We start from the raw sequence: 16412 nt of genomic DNA, 5'->3' as shown, positions 1-16412 counted from the left end.
CAGAAATAACTACCACAGACTGAAAATTATATCTATATATATATATATACTTTGCCCGAAAAGCATGTCCAAAATTCCGGGCCAATTTTTACAGTACAACATGACAAAGGCACACCAATATTCGACGAAAATGGTACCCAGGAAAAAAAAACTATACTTTTTCTGACTTTGGTTAATATTAATCTACATTCTTATCTTCACGACAGCAATGTTTCGAAGGAACCATCGTCAAAATAATGCTGCAAGTAGCTGATTCTTTGTTTGTTTCCTGCTTTCTCACCAGCGCCTAAGTCTGCTTGCATCTGATAAATGATTCCTTCAAGGACCACTAGCACGGCTGAATATCAGTGATTATCTAATAACTGCAATAATGAGATAGCCAAAAAAAAGGGGAGAGAGAGAGAGAGAAAAGAAGACATAGATAATGAAAGAAAACCGCTTCTATGGTCAGCAAAGAGTTGCTTAATATAGAGTAGATCTATCTGATGATGAGAATTAAATACATAATATGACTGAGATGTCATCTAGGTAATATGTGGATGATAGCACGAGCAGCAATTGCACTTCAGGTTTGCACCATTTCACCAACAGTTTGCACTATTTCTGAGAGCAAGCAGCATCTAACATTCTTGCTAAAATTTAAATTAGCAGAGAAAATCAGAGGCATAAGATTGGTGGTAGGTGGATAAACTCCAAGATGAAAGGTGAAATTACAAACGAATTGGTAAATTCGGTGAATTCATGAGACTGACACTGTTGGCAAGAGAACTCTGCTTCGAGGGGGAAAAAAACAATCGTCGCATTTCCAATCAGAAGAATTAATTACTACTGACAGGACAAGAACATGTAGAGTAGAAGACTGAATATAACAAATCAAGGTAAAGCAACCCAGCATTGGCCTCCTAGATAGCGCATCTAGCACAAGAATAATGGAAATATTTAGATGTGATTAACAAATTTCTGGATTTCTGTTAGATAATTAATAACTCAGGAATGCAAGGGAATAGTACCATGGAGAATCTAACCCTTTAAACCCATCTCTTCTGAGCCTTGTTCTTCAGTTCTTGCTGAGTGTGCCTTCTAGTTCTTTTGAAATCTAAAGTAGAAGATACTGAATGCCTCTGTCTAACTGATGGGGTTGTTTCAACTCTGTGAATTATCCGATTCTCACTACAAGGACTGGCATATTGCTGCTTTAGAGGCCTCCTAGGTGATCCATTCAAAGGAATGAGAAGTTCAGGTGATAGTTGCCTCTGACTTTCAGTTGCTGCAAAACCTTGTTGTTGAAACGTACAATTAGCAGTAGATTTTATATGATGTTCTTTAATAGGTGACTCAGTGTCTGAAGATGATGAACTGGTGCTACTCATATCATATAGAAGATTGTTAGACATGACTGGAAGCTGAGGGCTCTCTGAGCTTGTGGCAACTGAAGAACTTCTCCGTATCCTTGTCAATTCTACCACCTACAACATTTGAATCAATTCATTGATTTAGAAGGTAAAGTAAAATTACATGGTTTCCATATCCAAAAACTTTCAGAGCGTGGTTTACCTTCTGCTCTAGAAATGCCATGTCTTTCTTCAATTTGGTTATTATCATATTTTTCCTTCTAACCATTTCCTGTATCTCAGCAATTCTCTGTTTATAGAAGTAAATAAGATGAATGCAATGATTAAATTTATGTACTAAAAGTAAATGAAAATAAGCACCTTAGAATCTGCAACACTAGAGGCATGCGCAGCAGCAGTTAGTTCCTTTATAGTTGCATCCTTCTCTTCGCACTCCTTGCGAAGATTATAGAACTCCTGTTCCACTGCCAGGGAGCTTAGCTGAAATGTGTCAGTCAACCAATTAATGTACGTCGCTGGACTAAGAGATTACAATTAGTATTTAGTCTTTGTACCTGGAAAAGAATTTACATCGTAACGAGGTCATGGGTTTTAAATTTAAGATATACTAAAAATTTCTCGAGTCCTCTAACCTGGTTGTCCACAGACGAGGTGACACTCCAACAGAAGTCAGACAAATCCGACATCCGGCGCTCCTCTTGCTCCGCCATAGCGGTGCACTTATCAGTTAACTCATCTTTAATAGGTTCTACTCCATTTATATCCTACAATTCGTAGCAAGATTAACATCAAAATCACCAGAAAAGTTTCATATAACAACGGAGGCATAAAAATTGGAACTTGCTGGCATTTCCAACCTTTTTCCTGCAGAGAGGAGTAATACCACTCTCAGGATTCAGCTCTATCTGGAAAGGCCTAACCCCAAAAAATTTATCTCCTTCCTCTTCTGCCTTCCTGTCCCGGACTAATTGCTCATTCTGAGAGTAGAATTTGCCGTTGTACTTCATTGATCGATCCTGCAAAAAGTTCATTTCTTCGCACAAGTCATCAAGCTTCTGCTGCATCCCTAGCAGAATCTGGTCCTGCTTTCGTCAAATCAAAGCCATCCTCCCATTAATATTAGCACTAGAGAAAATTTAAAAATCCCATCAATTTTGTGATAGATTTACACATTATTAACGAACAAAACAAAGGATAGTCCGAAAAAATTACTCTATAAACATCAGCAGAAAGAAAAAAATGAAGAATATTTCCTCGTATTTCTTTAACCAAATACCACCGGAAAAATGCAATGCGCCTCCTTAGGATGCGGTGCGCATTTTAGGGAATTACATCGATGGATTTTTCTCTTAGTAATTCCTTTTTCAGTATAGCAGACAAAGATCGTGCTACGTAGCTACTTCTAGATTTTGAAACAATGAAAGGTTTCATCTTTTTAAGATCAAAATTTATTAGATATAAAATAATCACGCTTAGACTTCAAAAGATGGGGACCGAAAAGAAGGTTATCTATTAACACGAAAATAAATAAACGATAGGTACTACAGACCCTGAGATCTATTGATCTCTGCAGCTGGAGTATCTTCTTCGAGCTCTTAGATCGTGATGTGGCAGCGGCCACGGCAGCAACGACGAGAACCCGATGGAGAGGACTTAAAAGCTCCCAGGCTACGGCATCCTCCTGGCCCAAGAGGGGCCCCACGGCTCGAGCCGATGTGGCTTCCTCCGCTCCGACGAGTCGTCCCTGAAGTGAAACCCATGCAAGCTTCCTCCTAGCAGGGGAAGCCGGGCGGCTTGGCTTGCTAAAGCGGCTCGATAGGCGGCGAGGAGAGGGTGAAACGGAAGAGAGGAAACGGGAGAGGGAAACACGCGATGGAGGAGCGGGAGTCGCGAGGTGGGAGGCGTCTTCATCGGCGACCACCATGGCGATTGGCGAGATAAAGATGGGAGAGAGAAGAGGAGACGGCAGAGGCGGAGGCGCTCGTTACGGGGGAGAAGTAAGTGGGGGCTATGAGCGCGTGACTTGGGTTAGGAAAGTATTCAAACTTTCGGGCAGACTTCGAGAACGGGCAAGAGAAGCGACGTCTGACGAACCGGATCATGCCATGTGGAGGACGATCGTAGTAGACGGAGTAATAGCCGTTGAGATTACCATCTTTTTCCCTCCCATGAAATTATATTCAAAATTTTCTGCATTGTTTTTTTTTTTTTCTCTCAGGTTTTTGAGCATTGACATTTGCAGGCATGCTGTGCAGTGCAGAGCCTTGTCCGATCTAAGCTAATGTATGCATTTAACAATTTTAATTATGCTCAAAATTATACATTAGGAGTTATTGGATTAAAAATTGCATAATTAATATTTTTAAATATGAGTAATCAATATATTAACTATGCTTCATAAGGAAAACCTAGAAACACAGATTCAATACAATCAAATCTTGTTTAAGTTGACTAGAATGCTCATTTGATTTGATGCAAATCAGCTCATCAATTGCAAGCCGATATATTTAAATAGGCATATATGGATTCGACATAATCAATTTATAACTGTTGAGATTTAAAAGTAATCGATCAATGGTCTGCCCAAACTCGATTCGAACCCTTTAGAATAAACGGATTAATCCCAATCTAAACCCAATTTTATACGATCTAACCTGCTAGACTTGACTCAGAAAGCCTGAATAGAGCGAGCCTTCACTGAAATAAAAATTGCTCGATGGTTAAGTTGGCTAAGCTAATGTGGTTACTGTTAAGTACTGATAAGATCTAGATTACTAACTTTGTATGATAAAAATCAATACGCAATTTGTTACTGATTTCCTTGAATATTCGTTTCTGTCCCTCTCTTGTTTCCTTAACTTGATTTCAGACTCTCCTTATTGAAGCTACCAAGTTAGCTATCCTCCATATCTCTCTGTGATCTATTTATTAATTTCAATTTGTGAGTGTTTTCGTATCATGAAGTCGAAGAGCCAAAGAGCCGAGAAGTGAAGAAGATAAAAAAGAGTGATTACGAGAAGGGTAGATGCTTTCTGAGCTGTTGGTTGATTATGTTCGAGTCCGATATCTCACGGGCTAACAGGTTTAGAATATTTCAGCCCTGTCCGAATCCGACCCAGCCGTGCCACTAGGAACCGACTTGCGATTTGTGATCCAGTCGCCGCTTCGAAACTCCGAACACCAAGATCTCAACCATGGAATCCAGACCGCCGGGGGAGAGAGAGAAAGAGAAAGCGGAGGGGGGGTTTCTCCTACCAATCCGGCGGCTCGAGATGTCCGATCGCTCAAAGGGCTTCATCGACCTCCTCGGCCAGCTCAGCCCTTGCTCTCCTCTCTCCGATGCCGACTTCCTCGCCCGCTTCGCTGAACTCGCTTCCCTCGGCGACGACCACGTCATCCTCGTGATAGAGGACCCCCGATCGGGCCGTATCGTGGCGACTGGCACGGTGTTCGTGGAGAAGAAGTTCCTCCGCGGCTGCGGCAAGGTCGGTCACATCGAGGACGTCGTCATCGACGCCGCCGCTCGTGGCCTCCACCTCGGGCAGCGCATCGTCGGACGCCTCGTGGATCACGCCAGGGCGTCGGGGTGCTACAAAGTTATCTTGGATTGCACGGCCGAGCTGAGGGCGTTCTACGAGAAATGCGGGTTCGAAGAGAAGAATGTCCAGATGGCGCGATATTTCTAATTTCTGATCCGGTAGAATTGTAAGGTTTATTTCTTCTGACTTCTTTGCTTTAGATTCTCGCTCGTTTATATTCTTGAATTCTAAGATACTTTTCTGACTTGTTCTCCTATATGATGCGTTTCATTTATCAGTATGATTTGAGAAAACCGAGGGAACAGTCGTTGTGATTATTTTGTCATTATATTCTTTAGAATAATCTTAAGAGTTTTTCCAATCAAATTGGTCATCCAAGATGTCCGTCCGATATATTTTCTAAGTTTGCATAAGGTGAGTCTTTAGAGGGATATTCATTACATTGGACTATCATCATCTACTACTCATCAAATTATTATGCATGTTCAGGCAACGACAGTGTCAATCACTAGAATCATTTTATTACTTTTTGAATCACATGATGTCGGGAAGCATAAACATGTAAGGATTGAGTATAATTTTAGTTGTTCCAATTAAGATATCGATCAAAATCCATTTCTTTTACCCCTTATTAAGAGGCTATACAGTGAGATAAGACCTGTTGGAAACCGTGTAGCTAGTCCAAACAGCTCATTTTAGGTGTTTGTAGTTTGATTAGCATAGGCACCTGTATAGACCCATTTACTTACCGCTGCTAGTAGAAGTAAAAAATATAACTGTATTATAGTTACTGTATTATATAGTAGCTCTGTGGAATCTAGCAACATTATTTGGTCAGGCCTTATTAAGAACTACAGATGTAGAACCATTGTAATTCTATTTCAAGATTTGGAGTTCCAACATTTGCCTATGATTGCAGTGTAGGTTGCCTGGTTAAATTTTTTGCTACTAGAAAGGAATAATGGGAGAAAGAGCAAATTTAGTTAAAGAACCGATATGTAGAAAGAACTTTTCATTTGTTAGATAAAGCAATGACAGTACAAATAAAAGCCTTCTAGATTACTACCATTGTTCTGGATGCATTTCAATTGCTGATATAGGTTTCATGGTTCTTAGCTGGATCTGTGGGCCTTTGCCAAGGTTATGGCATATAAGATGTTACCTGGTTATTGTAAAAGGCATGCATAAGCTGCAGGGCACACCACTTGTGTTTCCCCAGTCAAGATGCAATGGCACAGAAAAAAAAAAACAGAAAGAAGTTAACGGGTATGCCTTTGGCAAAAGAAGGATGCTACAAAGAGTTATTTTTCTGGATCAGTTCCCTTTGTTATTATTTTATAACAGAAGTTATGTTCTTAAATGATGGATGCAGAATTAAGATTAGAGGCTGTTGTTAGAATAGAAATTTTGATGATGTCACCATTCTTTGTGAGAAGTTGTGGTCATTTTCGATATATTGCACATCCTTTATATGCACTTTGTTTGGCGATGAACACTTTTGATAACCCTTTTTTATCATCTGGTTTGCCATCACCTAAAAGGCTTTGATGTCTTAGTTTTTGAATGCATGCTTTAATTCAAAAATATCAAAAGCACGTAGACATTTGCATCTTAGATACTTTTAACATAGTGATATGTGCTCCAGTCCTTACTTTCATATGTCTGTCTTTTTGGTTCATGGACATCGAAGTCTAAAACAGTAGTGGTAAACTGATACTATATTTTTGGCAGTTTCTTAGACAAGATTCTAGCTTATTATCCTATGTCCTATCAGCTAACCCACTGAATGCTCTATAATTTGAGATAAAAATTTATAAAGGGCCTTTTGCATGTAAACCCCTCCAAAGTCCCTTATTCACTTCCTTCTTAGTATTCATTTGTAGACTCCTTGAACCTCCTTTTCTGTGTGGACACCTTAGAATATTTTCCCACAGATAGAAAATAAATATGAACCATGTAATGGTAAAAAAAATGGATATACAATAGTTGATAGTAGTTACATATGCAAAAGAAGCATTAATTTTTTTCTTTTGCATTCTTTTGATGGTAAGTGGTTTAGAGGTTAAGTAATGGCTACCAAAAGTAACTTGAGTACTAATGTGAAAAGGTAAGGGTCTTTTGAGGATATATACAAAGATGTTGATTGCTGAATTTCGAGACCTTGCATTATATACGCAAATAAGGGACTTTAGAAGGACATTCGTGCAAAGAATCCAAATATAAAAATGTCATATTCTTGTTTTCCATGAAACATTGACTTAATTATTTTTTTGTTCCAGAACTACTTTTCTTATTCATGTTGCTTACTATGTTAGGGACCCTGTTGGACCTTGTTCCTAGTCTATTCAGATCTTTGAAATTTAGCAGGCCTTATAACTTGAATAAGTAATAGTAGGACTTTGGTGGACTGACAGTGTGCCCATGTTAGTGTCACATATTATCTTATTAAGCATGGCCAAAAAATTTAGAATACTCTATGTTCATTCCAAGACAACTTCAGCAACGTAGGACAAATTTAGAATAGAGATTGTCTAGGGCAATAGACTATGCCATAGTTTCTTGCTGGATTCTGGAATCTGAATTCAGATAAGAGGTTAGCTAAAACTTGCATCAAGAATTGGAATGCTTTATCAAAACATGATGTTATACAACTAAGTTGAGCCTATTGGTATTAAATCTTCTCAGTTGCATGTAGAGGGGAAAATAAATTGAACTGGTTACTGTGGGATGTTCTCTTCAGCCACAGTAGTAGCATGTATTGTGGTGGCGCGGGAAACCACACCATTACAGTAGCTTACACCATAAGATAATGTATCTTTCTCAGTTTCTGCAGCTATAACTAACGCACTTTGTTCAGCTAAGTAGCCAATTTACATAAGATCCTTGCTAGATTTCTAAATCTTCACAATCCTTTTCTAGTCTTATTCAGATAAGGATACTCAGAGATTTTGGAGATCCTCCTATTAATGCTTAATCCTGATATTCAATAGCAATTGATCTATATCAGCAAGATTTAGTTCTTCATGTTTCCTTGATGTTGCATCATAGCTGTGCTATACTTTTTGTAGCATGAGGCTTCTACCGAGTCGTTTCGTTATTTTCATTTGACTTCATGCTCTAAATCTTAATGTTTAAGATTTTACTGGTGCGAGTTTGGGCATAGGTAGAGTACCTGATTGCTGCTGTGTCATGCCGCTAGCTTTGAAGTACACCGGGAAAGCAACACTTGTGACAATAGATGGTTCTAAAACTTATTCCTTCGCTGGTTCCTTTCTAAAACCAGTTCACAAAGAGTACTAATTACCTACAGGTCTAGCATTGCCAGCATCCAATCAGTACAGCATTTAGTACTATAACTATCTCTGGCATGTCAGCCAAGCACAAGTTGCCTCTGTTGATAGAAAGAAGCATCTACATGTCAATGGTTATTATGCAAGCTTCCAACCATTCTGTAAATCTATGCTTTACTCATATCTCTGATTCCCATCTTTTTCCTTTGATATAGGTGATGCTAGTGTGGGGTAGCTGACCTGTTTTTGCCAGCACAAGGCAAAAGTTGTTGCTGGCGTGGATCGCACAAGTGATCAACTTAGTAACTTCTCAAGGTTCTCCATTGCATGCCTACTCTCATTTAGGCTGGGAATCTTGATGCTTTACTAGATATTAAATGTGTGCATTTGGCTGGATCATTGAGTTGTTTTCCTTACTGGATTTGACCAGACAAGCTGTTCAGCACTTATCTCTGGCATTATCTTCTGGGAATTCTGGGTCCAGTCCATTCAGAACTCCTACATATTGTAGTCTGTAGAAGCAGTGTGCCTTAAGAATTAAATTATTTCTATCACTATGTCATTAATGCATCTTTCCTTTTCCCTTTAGAAACTTATTCCACTATATTCTTCATAGTGGAAATATACTGCTTTGGTAATAGATCTCCGATATCTTGATGTGCTGAAGTATTCTGCTTTCAATACTTGGGAAATTACAGTCACATACGATTTGAGGCTTGACTATGTTTTAATTTACTTATTTTCTTTCTTTCTTTCCACTAAACAGTATACTGGGTCCCAAATTGGGTGATACCGAGTATTCTATTTATTTTATTTTGGTTTACTACTGCTTGTTTAGTTGGTGTTCAAAGTTGACATCTGCTTTAGCTGAAATTGCATGCTAAGCTTCGGGTAAGTAGATATTTCTCTTTGTGGGGCTTATGATGTGGCCGTACTCATTTTTCTCCAGCTCACGTGTTCCTTGCACCGGCCACCGCCCAGCAAATCTTTATCTCAAAGGCTAGATTTGGTATGTTCGCCTTCTTCAGTTCTTTGACCTTATGCAGTGCATGTAGCCTTTTTCTTATGATATTAATAAGTGCAGCCGATAATAATTTGTGGGCCAAATAAATGCAACCTGTAATTTGTGGGCCCTTTCTTTTACTTTAAATATGCATTGCATCGTCTATTATAATAAACTAGTATCACACTGACCTCTACTTTTGGAATGTTTAGCATCATTCTCCTATCTCGTATGATAATTAGCAGGAAAGTTGTTTATTGTTCAACTTTTAAGTTTAAGGGAAACTTTTTGAAGAAATTTGTTCATGTGTCTACCTCTTTAACAGCACAAATCAAACTTTCTCTTTCACCTTTATTATGTTTTAGGCACCAAGCTCCAACAGAAGAATCCCGGCATCTTCCTACTCACTGTTGATCTAATCAGAGGATGATCGCTACAAAAAAAGATGGATTTGATATGTAGGGGGACTTGGCTATAAGGTGAGTTTGTTTCTTTCTTCTTACATGAACTGCTGTAGATAATATCCTTGATCAGATGTTTCGTGCTTCTCCATTTAGTTATATATATACTCGCACGCACTAGCTTATGGTCCCCTGCCTAAGAGGCAATGATCATTTCTGTCAAAAAGGTAAAATAAATCAACTGAACTCTGTTAAATATTATATGATTGCCCAGATCCAGAAGGAGAGGTAGGTTGTGGTGGATGAAATTTCGTATCATTGCCCAAGTATCACACTCACTTCATTATTGTTGATAAGACCTAATAGATTGTGCTAGTGTGGTTGTAAACACAACAGCTTGTTCTTCAACAAGAAAATAGTTTCTGAAATCCAATAATTATGTCATCCTAAAATTATTTGAAGGGAAAAGCACTGTGGGCAACTATTCATTTCGTCTTTCTGGTAAAAGGATAGTGTCAGATTATTTGACACGGATTAGATTAATTCATATAATCTCATGTTAGATAGGTCACATATCTGATCTTCATACGCACTGAGCAAATAGAATCGATTAGACAGACATGTCTAATTGAGCCAACACTAACCGGCTTAGTAAAATTAATAATTGTTAGTCAAACTTTTAGCTGTCCGAGATCACGGTAGGAGTAACATGTGAACCCGTCAACTTTAACATATTTTTAACATATATAAGAAAAAAACCATCGCCAGCAAATCAAGTGTCATCTTGATGAAGTTATCATATGATATCAAACATTATTATATGAAATATTATCTAAATATCAGTTTCAAGTTTGAAAGGCTCATTTGGGATTTAATTTGTTTATGGCCCTACTTTTCATTGCTCAAGTCATGTGACCACATATAATATATATATATATATATATATATATAATTATGGTTGCTCCGTCTCCATCATGGTTGTTCTGCTAATGCTATTTTCCATGGCAGAGTTAACGGAGAACAATTGCTAGAACATCCAGTCTGAAAAGGTTGACTTGGTGACGGTCATTGTGAAGCATTGGATCGGTAAATTTTCAGAGTGGATGACTTTGACCCCAGAGGCTACAAGCCTACAATTTCATAATATGGACATGGTATTAAAATATAATATCCATTTTTCAGCATAGTTTACTATGCAAGTTTTTTGTAACAAAAGTTATAGTCTACCAATTAATACATCTATACCTAACCCTTTGCGGAAATTTCTATTTATTTTTGTGGGCGAATAAAGTGGAAAGAAATCTACATGGATTCGATCTGATTCCCATCATGCCATCCTTTTGGTGATAACGCCTTAACCTTTCTCTTTTACCGCCCTATCTCTTCTACTTTTCCCACCCCCTCCCTCCCTCCACTGTGGTGGTGGTGGTGACTGGTGATGTCAAACCCATCTCTGCCACGCAAAAAAACTCTGATCCCATATCTCCATCACTCTCCACAACAACATAAATCTTTTTTTTTATTTATTTTTATTTTCTTTTCTTTTCTCCCACCTTTTTCTTTTTTATGCGGTTAACCAACGAGAAGATAAAAAACAAAAAGAAAAAACTCTTATGGGAGACAAAAACAAGGCGTCGCTGTCTCTTCCCCTCGAACGATCCTCCCTTTGCATCTGGTATATAGTAGAGCAGAAGAGCATCATAACCTCCCATGCATCAGAATCGTTGATGAGGGGGGATGGCATATTCGGACGGCTAAAGATGCACGTGGGTCCCCCGATTCCGACACGCGCCCCTCTGCTCATCGGTGGTGGAGACACTACGTGTCCGTCACTCCTACCAGGGGGGAAGCATAATATTGTGATCCCGTGAGTTGGATACAGCTGCTCACATCTCACTTTCTCTCTCTCTCTCTCTCTCTCTCCCCCTCTCTCCATCTCTTTTAAAATCTAGACTTTAAAGGCATATATATATATATATATATATATATATGATCATACGAATCATGGAGAGAGAACCCAGATAAATTACATTTTTTGCAATCTACTCCATCAACTATAACAACCATCTGTTAGTTGTCGATCGCAAGCTTACGCAGTTTTCTGTACTTGGTAAAGAAATCCAACACCTACTCTATTGCATATAAATAGCAAATTCATGTCTTGACGATAACTAGTGGTTTGCCGGTGATCCATGAGCTCAGATTAATTTATAAGAGAAGTAGAAAATAGACATAAACAAGGTCGTGGGTATAAATCCATCTATGTAGCTTCCAACGTAACAAAACTATACATCACTATTCTCTCTCTCTCTTTCACATTGGCCTCATCCAGTGGTAAAAAGCTCATTGCCTAAGTTTATGATATCATCATGCTTGCTGGATCTCAGTACTGCCTTTGATTGCTGGCAGAACAGGTGCAATTCGACTTACTCTCCTTTAGTGTCTTCAAATTATGCAGGATAAATAACAACAGAAATAGCCAAAGTTAGAACCCAATTGGGTAGGTTTAAAAGTGATCGATCCCATCAATGTAGGTTACTGTACCTTGACCTGCTTCTGGAGATCTTTAATGTGTTCGACAGCCAAATCTAGCATGTCGGCTGTGTTGGTTTGCTGTAAATGCAAAGTGCCAAGTAGGGAATTCTGGATTAATACATTGCACTGGAATTTTGCACAGAGACTGTGTTTCTGTTGGAAGAGTTACTACCTTGTCCATGTTTGGCACTAGCTCTTGTAGCTTCCTCATTCTCTCACTGATCCGAGTTCTCCTTACCTGATTAAAATTTAAAAAAAAAATACTCTAATGGATAGACTGACACACGCCAAATTTGAGCAATGGATTAATGGAATCACGTACCCTCTCGGCGATGCTTCGCGGGTGCGTGGCGCAACCTCGCTTCGCCCGGATCTTGCATGGGACGGAGTCCTGGAACTGCAACAACTTCTCGTAAGCCGCCATGTCTGACGAGGTCTTGGTGAGAGGGTGCATGTTAAACTGATGACCAAGGCCAGAGACATGATTCCGGCGCTCTCCATTCTGTTAACAATTCAGGGAACAATCAGAAATGAAAGCCTTATATAATTTAATTCGACGGCCAGAATAGGAATTAATTACCTGCGACTCCGATGAGCTGAGGCCGGAAATTATCTTCCCCTCAGCCTCTCGGGCTCGCTTTAAGGGGGAGAAGTTGTCGGGAAGCAAGGAGGAGTCCTCCCAAGAGGCAATTGGGTAGCCAGGGATATAACACCGGCCGCCGCTGACGTGGGCGGGGTCCTCCTCGGGGCTATTTCCATCCATGCCCTCGCTTCCTGTCTCGGAGATCTGAGACATAAGAGAGCCCTGCCTCGACGAGAAGCTTAACTGAGTCTTTAGTCTATTCCCAGAATTATCCATTTCCATGGAGGAGTTAGTCCCGTTTCTGAAACCACTCATGCCCCTCATCATGCCATAGCCTATTCGAGAAGCAAAACACAACTTGGCCGTTAATTGACCCAGAACAAGATGAAATCTCTCTCATGGGAATTTTTTTGTATAAATATACCAAAAGGGGAAATTTTTCAGTAGTCTTTCGACATCTTCCCTCATTAATCGGTTTCTATTCTAGGACATCATTAATAGCTACAAAATTTTATGGATGGAGAGAGGGAGAGAGAGAGAGAGAGAGGAGGTACCATTTCCCACATTCAAGTGGGAGAAGAGACCAGCAGGGGAGCTACTCTGGCGGATGAGATTAGCGCCGCCGCCTCCGTTGGCGGCGCTCTTCAACTGCTCCGCCTCCATCGCGGACGAGCTCGCGGTACGATACAAGCTCTCCACCGAGCTATGGCTCGGGATCTGCTGCTGTTGATGCGATTGGTAGAGCATATGCTGCTGCGTCGCCGCCGCAGCTGCCGCCTCCATCGCAGCCGAGGCCGCCGGATTCGGCGGCGAGTTGCCGAAATGGGCGAACATGGTCTCGGTTTCCGGACTGGAAGTCCTGACGGGGAGGAAGTCGTCGCAGAGCTCTCCGATGAGCGAACTCGGCGCCGATCTGTACCGGAGCAAGCCGGAGCTCATCTGGTGTTGCCGGTGTTGGAGCAGATCGGCTTCCTCCTTCCGGTGGCCGAACGGGAAGTTGGGATCCTTCGACGTCGCCGGCTGCGGTGATCCGTACATCTCTCTGTCGCTCTCCCTCTTCTCCCTTACCTCTTAAAAATCCCTTCTTTATCCAAACCTGTAACAAGTTTCTTCCCAATCTCCATGCTTCTTCGCCATGAGAAGAGCTCAAATCACCAACATGGAATCTCGGGAGAAACGACTGAAATCGACCCTCTAGCTCAAGACCCACAAGAAACCGATCAAAACTAACAAATAAAAATTATCTAAAAAATTTGGTATCAAGGAGCGAGCTTCTGAGATTCTACGAGTCTCCGGACTACTCCCCTCGCCATCAACGACGACTCAGCGAGAGAAAGAGATAGAGAAAGAGATAGAGAAAGAGAAATCAATAAATGGATCTTTCTCCTACTTCTCTCTAATCCTATTTCCTTCTTTCTCTACTTCCTTTTTTTAAATTAATTTCTTCCTCCGCTCTCCTCGAAGCACCGAAACCAAGGAAGTGGTTTTGGATTTCCTTTTTTTTAAAAACAAAAAACAAAAAAGTGGAGGAGAGAGAGAGAGAGAGAGAGAGAGAGAGAGAGAGAGAGAGAGAGAGAGAGAGAGAGAGAGAGAGAGAGAGAGAGGAGCTAACCAATAGGAAGCGGCGGAAGCGAGCAATCTCCCCTAGCCACTACCCGAATTTATATCAACGAAGTGGCTAAATTACCCTTGTACTTCTCAAAGTATTCCGATAAATGCCACCCAGTAAGTAAATATCCACCTGTCCAGAAACGCAGCTGCGGATTGACGAAAACACCCCTAGAGACAGCGAGACGAGCTACCGTCTGGATTCGCTTCTCAATTGATCCGTCTACGTGGACACCTCGATCTACAATCTATGCTACGGAACAATGTACCCATCATTTCCTCTTTTGGGTGCTTCTCCTTTTAACTATTTTCCGCATCGGACCGAGGTTTGACGTTATCCCAGAAGGCCAGCTGATAGATTCTGCCGGCAGGTGAATGCTCCTCGAGTTACGTGTCCTTGTATTTACCTTTTGATTCGGCACGGACGGTTAAGATCAGATTAAAACTTTTAACCCTTCGGGTGAAGTTATATATATATGTCAAAATAAATAAACAGCTTCGGTTGAGCCTAAATAAAATTTTGGGCTCGAATTGAATTTTGAATCGTGCCAGAGCCAACTAACACAAATCTGACTTAAAAAAAAAATTATTTACTAATATTATATATATACACACACGCTATATTTATATATATGTACTAATATATGTTATATATATTATATAAGCTTAGTTCAGCTCCGTTTGAAAATAGTTTAATTTTAGATTTGGGCTTAGCTCGAATTTGGTTTGACTCGAACTAGCTTGACTTGAGTTTAGCTTAAAAATATTGATTCATGCTTAGACTCGACTTAGGCCTACTTTGGCTCAACTTGAATTGAATAAAAAATTGTGCTAAACAAAATTATATATAAATATATTGCTATAATATAATTGTTTAGAATCCATGACTAGGAGCTGATGGTGTGGATTACGTTAGACGAGAGATAGCATTAAGATAAATCGAACGCTGGGCCACACTTAAAAGCGTGATTATAGCTATCCTGAGAAGTGATAGCAAAGTTTGCAAATATAATGATGTGATAAATGACTTCTTTTTTTTTTTTTAAAAGAAAATTATCTAATGCTATGAATATGAATGATGATGCTGATGGCAAAGTTCAGATACATATAGCGAAGTCAAATCTATCCTAGTAGTTTTAACTAGTAGATTTTTTAATCTTTTATAGTAGCCAAAACCAGACCCATACTATTATGATTTTGTAACAGAACCAAGATAGTCATTTGGACGAAATCTAATGGTCTTAGGTGACATATTTGGTCCAAAATCCCAAGCAATCGGAAAATGAAGGTCATGTCATGTGTATACTAAACAGAAGAATGAGAAGTATTCGAACTTTTGGAAACTTTTCTCTCACAACTACTCCATTTGGAACGTACGTGAAGTCTTGGAAATGGGTCTGCGGCTGCACATTCGTTCATACATATATATATATATATATATATATATATACACCCATCAACAATTCACTGTACTCTTGACGTTGATGTTCGGGGAGCTCCTGTGATCTCGGAAAGGGTTCCATTTCTAACTTGTCAAAGGGCACTAATTTGAAGAGTACTACCCTTAATCCAAAGACTTAATTATATTATTTTTAAAGAAAGTTCATATAAGGTTAGTTTTTCATTCATCTTGCAAATTATTATAATTTAATATAAATAAAAAAAATAAATAGGACATCAAACCTTTAACGAGCTCTATACTTGGCTGACAAACAGATAAGTGAGCATCGTATCAAGTTATGAGAATAACACAAACAATCTTGTAGAAAATATATGAGATAGAATATTCATCTTAGAAATTTGGCCAAACACAAATAATACCACGAGAAGAAGCATTAAGAAGCTTGCGAGAAGGCATAGATATTCAGCGTCTTATGGATAATCAACACCATAATAGATCTAAGAGACCAACATGCAAAACAAACTAAAAAAACCCTAAAAATAAAAGAGGAGAAGCAACACCAAAACTGATCTAGCCTTTGATAAGTAGAGGAAACCTAAGATAGCTCCACTAGCTGCTGCTGCCACATGTCATCCAAACAATAGGGAAGTAGTAGTGATGGTGAGGAGTGGTGACAGTCAAGCGTGTGGGGTGGGAATC

General features: G+C 39.6%; 3 protein-coding genes across 11 annotated transcripts; 1 reads left to right on the top strand and 2 right to left on the bottom strand.

The window, feature by feature from the left end:
* Positions 1-17: 17 nt before the first annotated feature.
* Positions 18-3379, bottom strand: LOC140782624 (uncharacterized). Of its 5 annotated transcripts, none has more exons than XM_073129310.1 (7): positions 2902-3379; positions 2210-2434; positions 1985-2116; positions 1713-1832; positions 1555-1641; positions 1011-1466; positions 18-915 (listed from the first exon to the last, which is right to left on the bottom strand). In XM_073129310.1, exons 1-6 carry the CDS (start codon positions 3274-3276, stop codon positions 1029-1031), a joined length of 1377 nt encoding a protein of 458 aa, XP_072985411.1. In that variant the 5' UTR covers positions 3277-3379; the 3' UTR covers positions 18-915; positions 1011-1028. The 5 variants fall into 5 exon arrangements, with proteins under 5 accessions (XP_072985411.1, XP_072985436.1, XP_072985419.1 ...); XM_073129335.1 differs by having other exon boundaries at positions 18-337; XM_073129318.1 differs by having other exon boundaries at positions 18-328.
* A 909-nt stretch (positions 3380-4288) lies between these two features.
* Positions 4289-10851, top strand: LOC140780796 (glucosamine 6-phosphate N-acetyltransferase). 4 transcript variants are annotated; one of them, XR_012107561.1, is made up of 3 exons: positions 4289-5062; positions 8397-9663; positions 10594-10851. XR_012107561.1 is itself a non-coding variant. In XM_073126556.1 (2 exons), the coding sequence occupies exon 1, from the start codon at positions 4547-4549 to the stop codon at positions 5036-5038; it is 492 nt and encodes a 163-aa protein (XP_072982657.1). In that variant the 5' UTR covers positions 4329-4546; the 3' UTR covers positions 5039-5062; positions 8397-8847. The 4 variants fall into 4 exon arrangements, 2 of the variants coding, with proteins under 2 accessions (XP_072982657.1, XP_072982658.1); XR_012107562.1 differs by having other exon boundaries at positions 4319-5057; XM_073126556.1 differs by lacking the exon at positions 10594-10851 and having other exon boundaries at positions 4329-5062; positions 8397-8847.
* Positions 10852-11763: 912 nt separating this feature from the next.
* Positions 11764-14360, bottom strand: LOC140780485 (transcription factor bHLH130-like). Of its 2 annotated transcripts, XM_073126077.1 has the most exons (7): positions 14316-14360; positions 13258-13897; positions 12701-13038; positions 12443-12622; positions 12293-12358; positions 12130-12198; positions 11764-12028 (listed from the first exon to the last, which is right to left on the bottom strand). In XM_073126077.1, the coding sequence occupies exons 2-7, from the start codon at positions 13739-13741 to the stop codon at positions 11969-11971; spliced, it is 1197 nt and encodes a 398-aa protein (XP_072982178.1). In that variant the 5' UTR covers positions 13742-13897; positions 14316-14360; the 3' UTR covers positions 11764-11968. The 2 variants fall into 2 exon arrangements, with proteins under 2 accessions (XP_072982178.1, XP_072982177.1); XM_073126076.1 differs by lacking the exon at positions 14316-14360 and having other exon boundaries at positions 13258-14220.
* Between the last annotated feature and the right edge of the window lie 2052 nt (positions 14361-16412).

This window comes from Typha latifolia, chromosome 1 (genome assembly GCF_019914945.1).
Source record: "Typha latifolia isolate L0001 chromosome 1, TyphaL0001v2, whole genome shotgun sequence".
In the NCBI taxonomy this organism is placed as follows: Eukaryota; Viridiplantae; Streptophyta; class Magnoliopsida; order Poales; family Typhaceae; genus Typha; species Typha latifolia.
The sequence above is the reverse complement of the archived record's forward strand: the minus strand, read 5'-3'. Positions and strand labels throughout refer to the sequence as shown.

Excerpts from the sequence above, each read along its gene's own strand:
- LOC140782624 (XM_073129302.1), bottom strand. The coding sequence starts at position 3,276 with ATGGTGGTCGCCGATGAAGACGCCTCCCACCTCGCGACTCCCGCTCCT. Across the intron at positions 2,117-2,209 it reads CTCCTCTCTGCAGGAAAAAG|GATATAAATGGAGTAGAACC; the intron begins GTTGGAAATGCC and ends TACGAATTGTAG. Across the intron at positions 1,833-1,984 it reads CCTCGTCTGTGGACAACCAG|CTAAGCTCCCTGGCAGTGGA; the intron begins GTTAGAGGACTC and ends GACACATTTCAG.
- LOC140780796 (XM_073126556.1), top strand. The coding sequence starts at position 4,547 with ATGGAATCCAGACCGCCGGGGGAGAGAGAGAAAGAGAAAGCGGAGGGG.
- LOC140780485 (XM_073126077.1), bottom strand. The coding sequence starts at position 13,741 with ATGTACGGATCACCGCAGCCGGCGACGTCGAAGGATCCCAACTTCCCG. Across the intron at positions 12,623-12,700 it reads TCAGCTCATCGGAGTCGCAG|AATGGAGAGCGCCGGAATCA; the intron begins GTAATTAATTCC and ends AATTGTTAACAG. Across the intron at positions 12,199-12,292 it reads TAGTGCCAAACATGGACAAG|CAAACCAACACAGCCGACAT; the intron begins GTAGTAACTCTT and ends TTGCATTTACAG.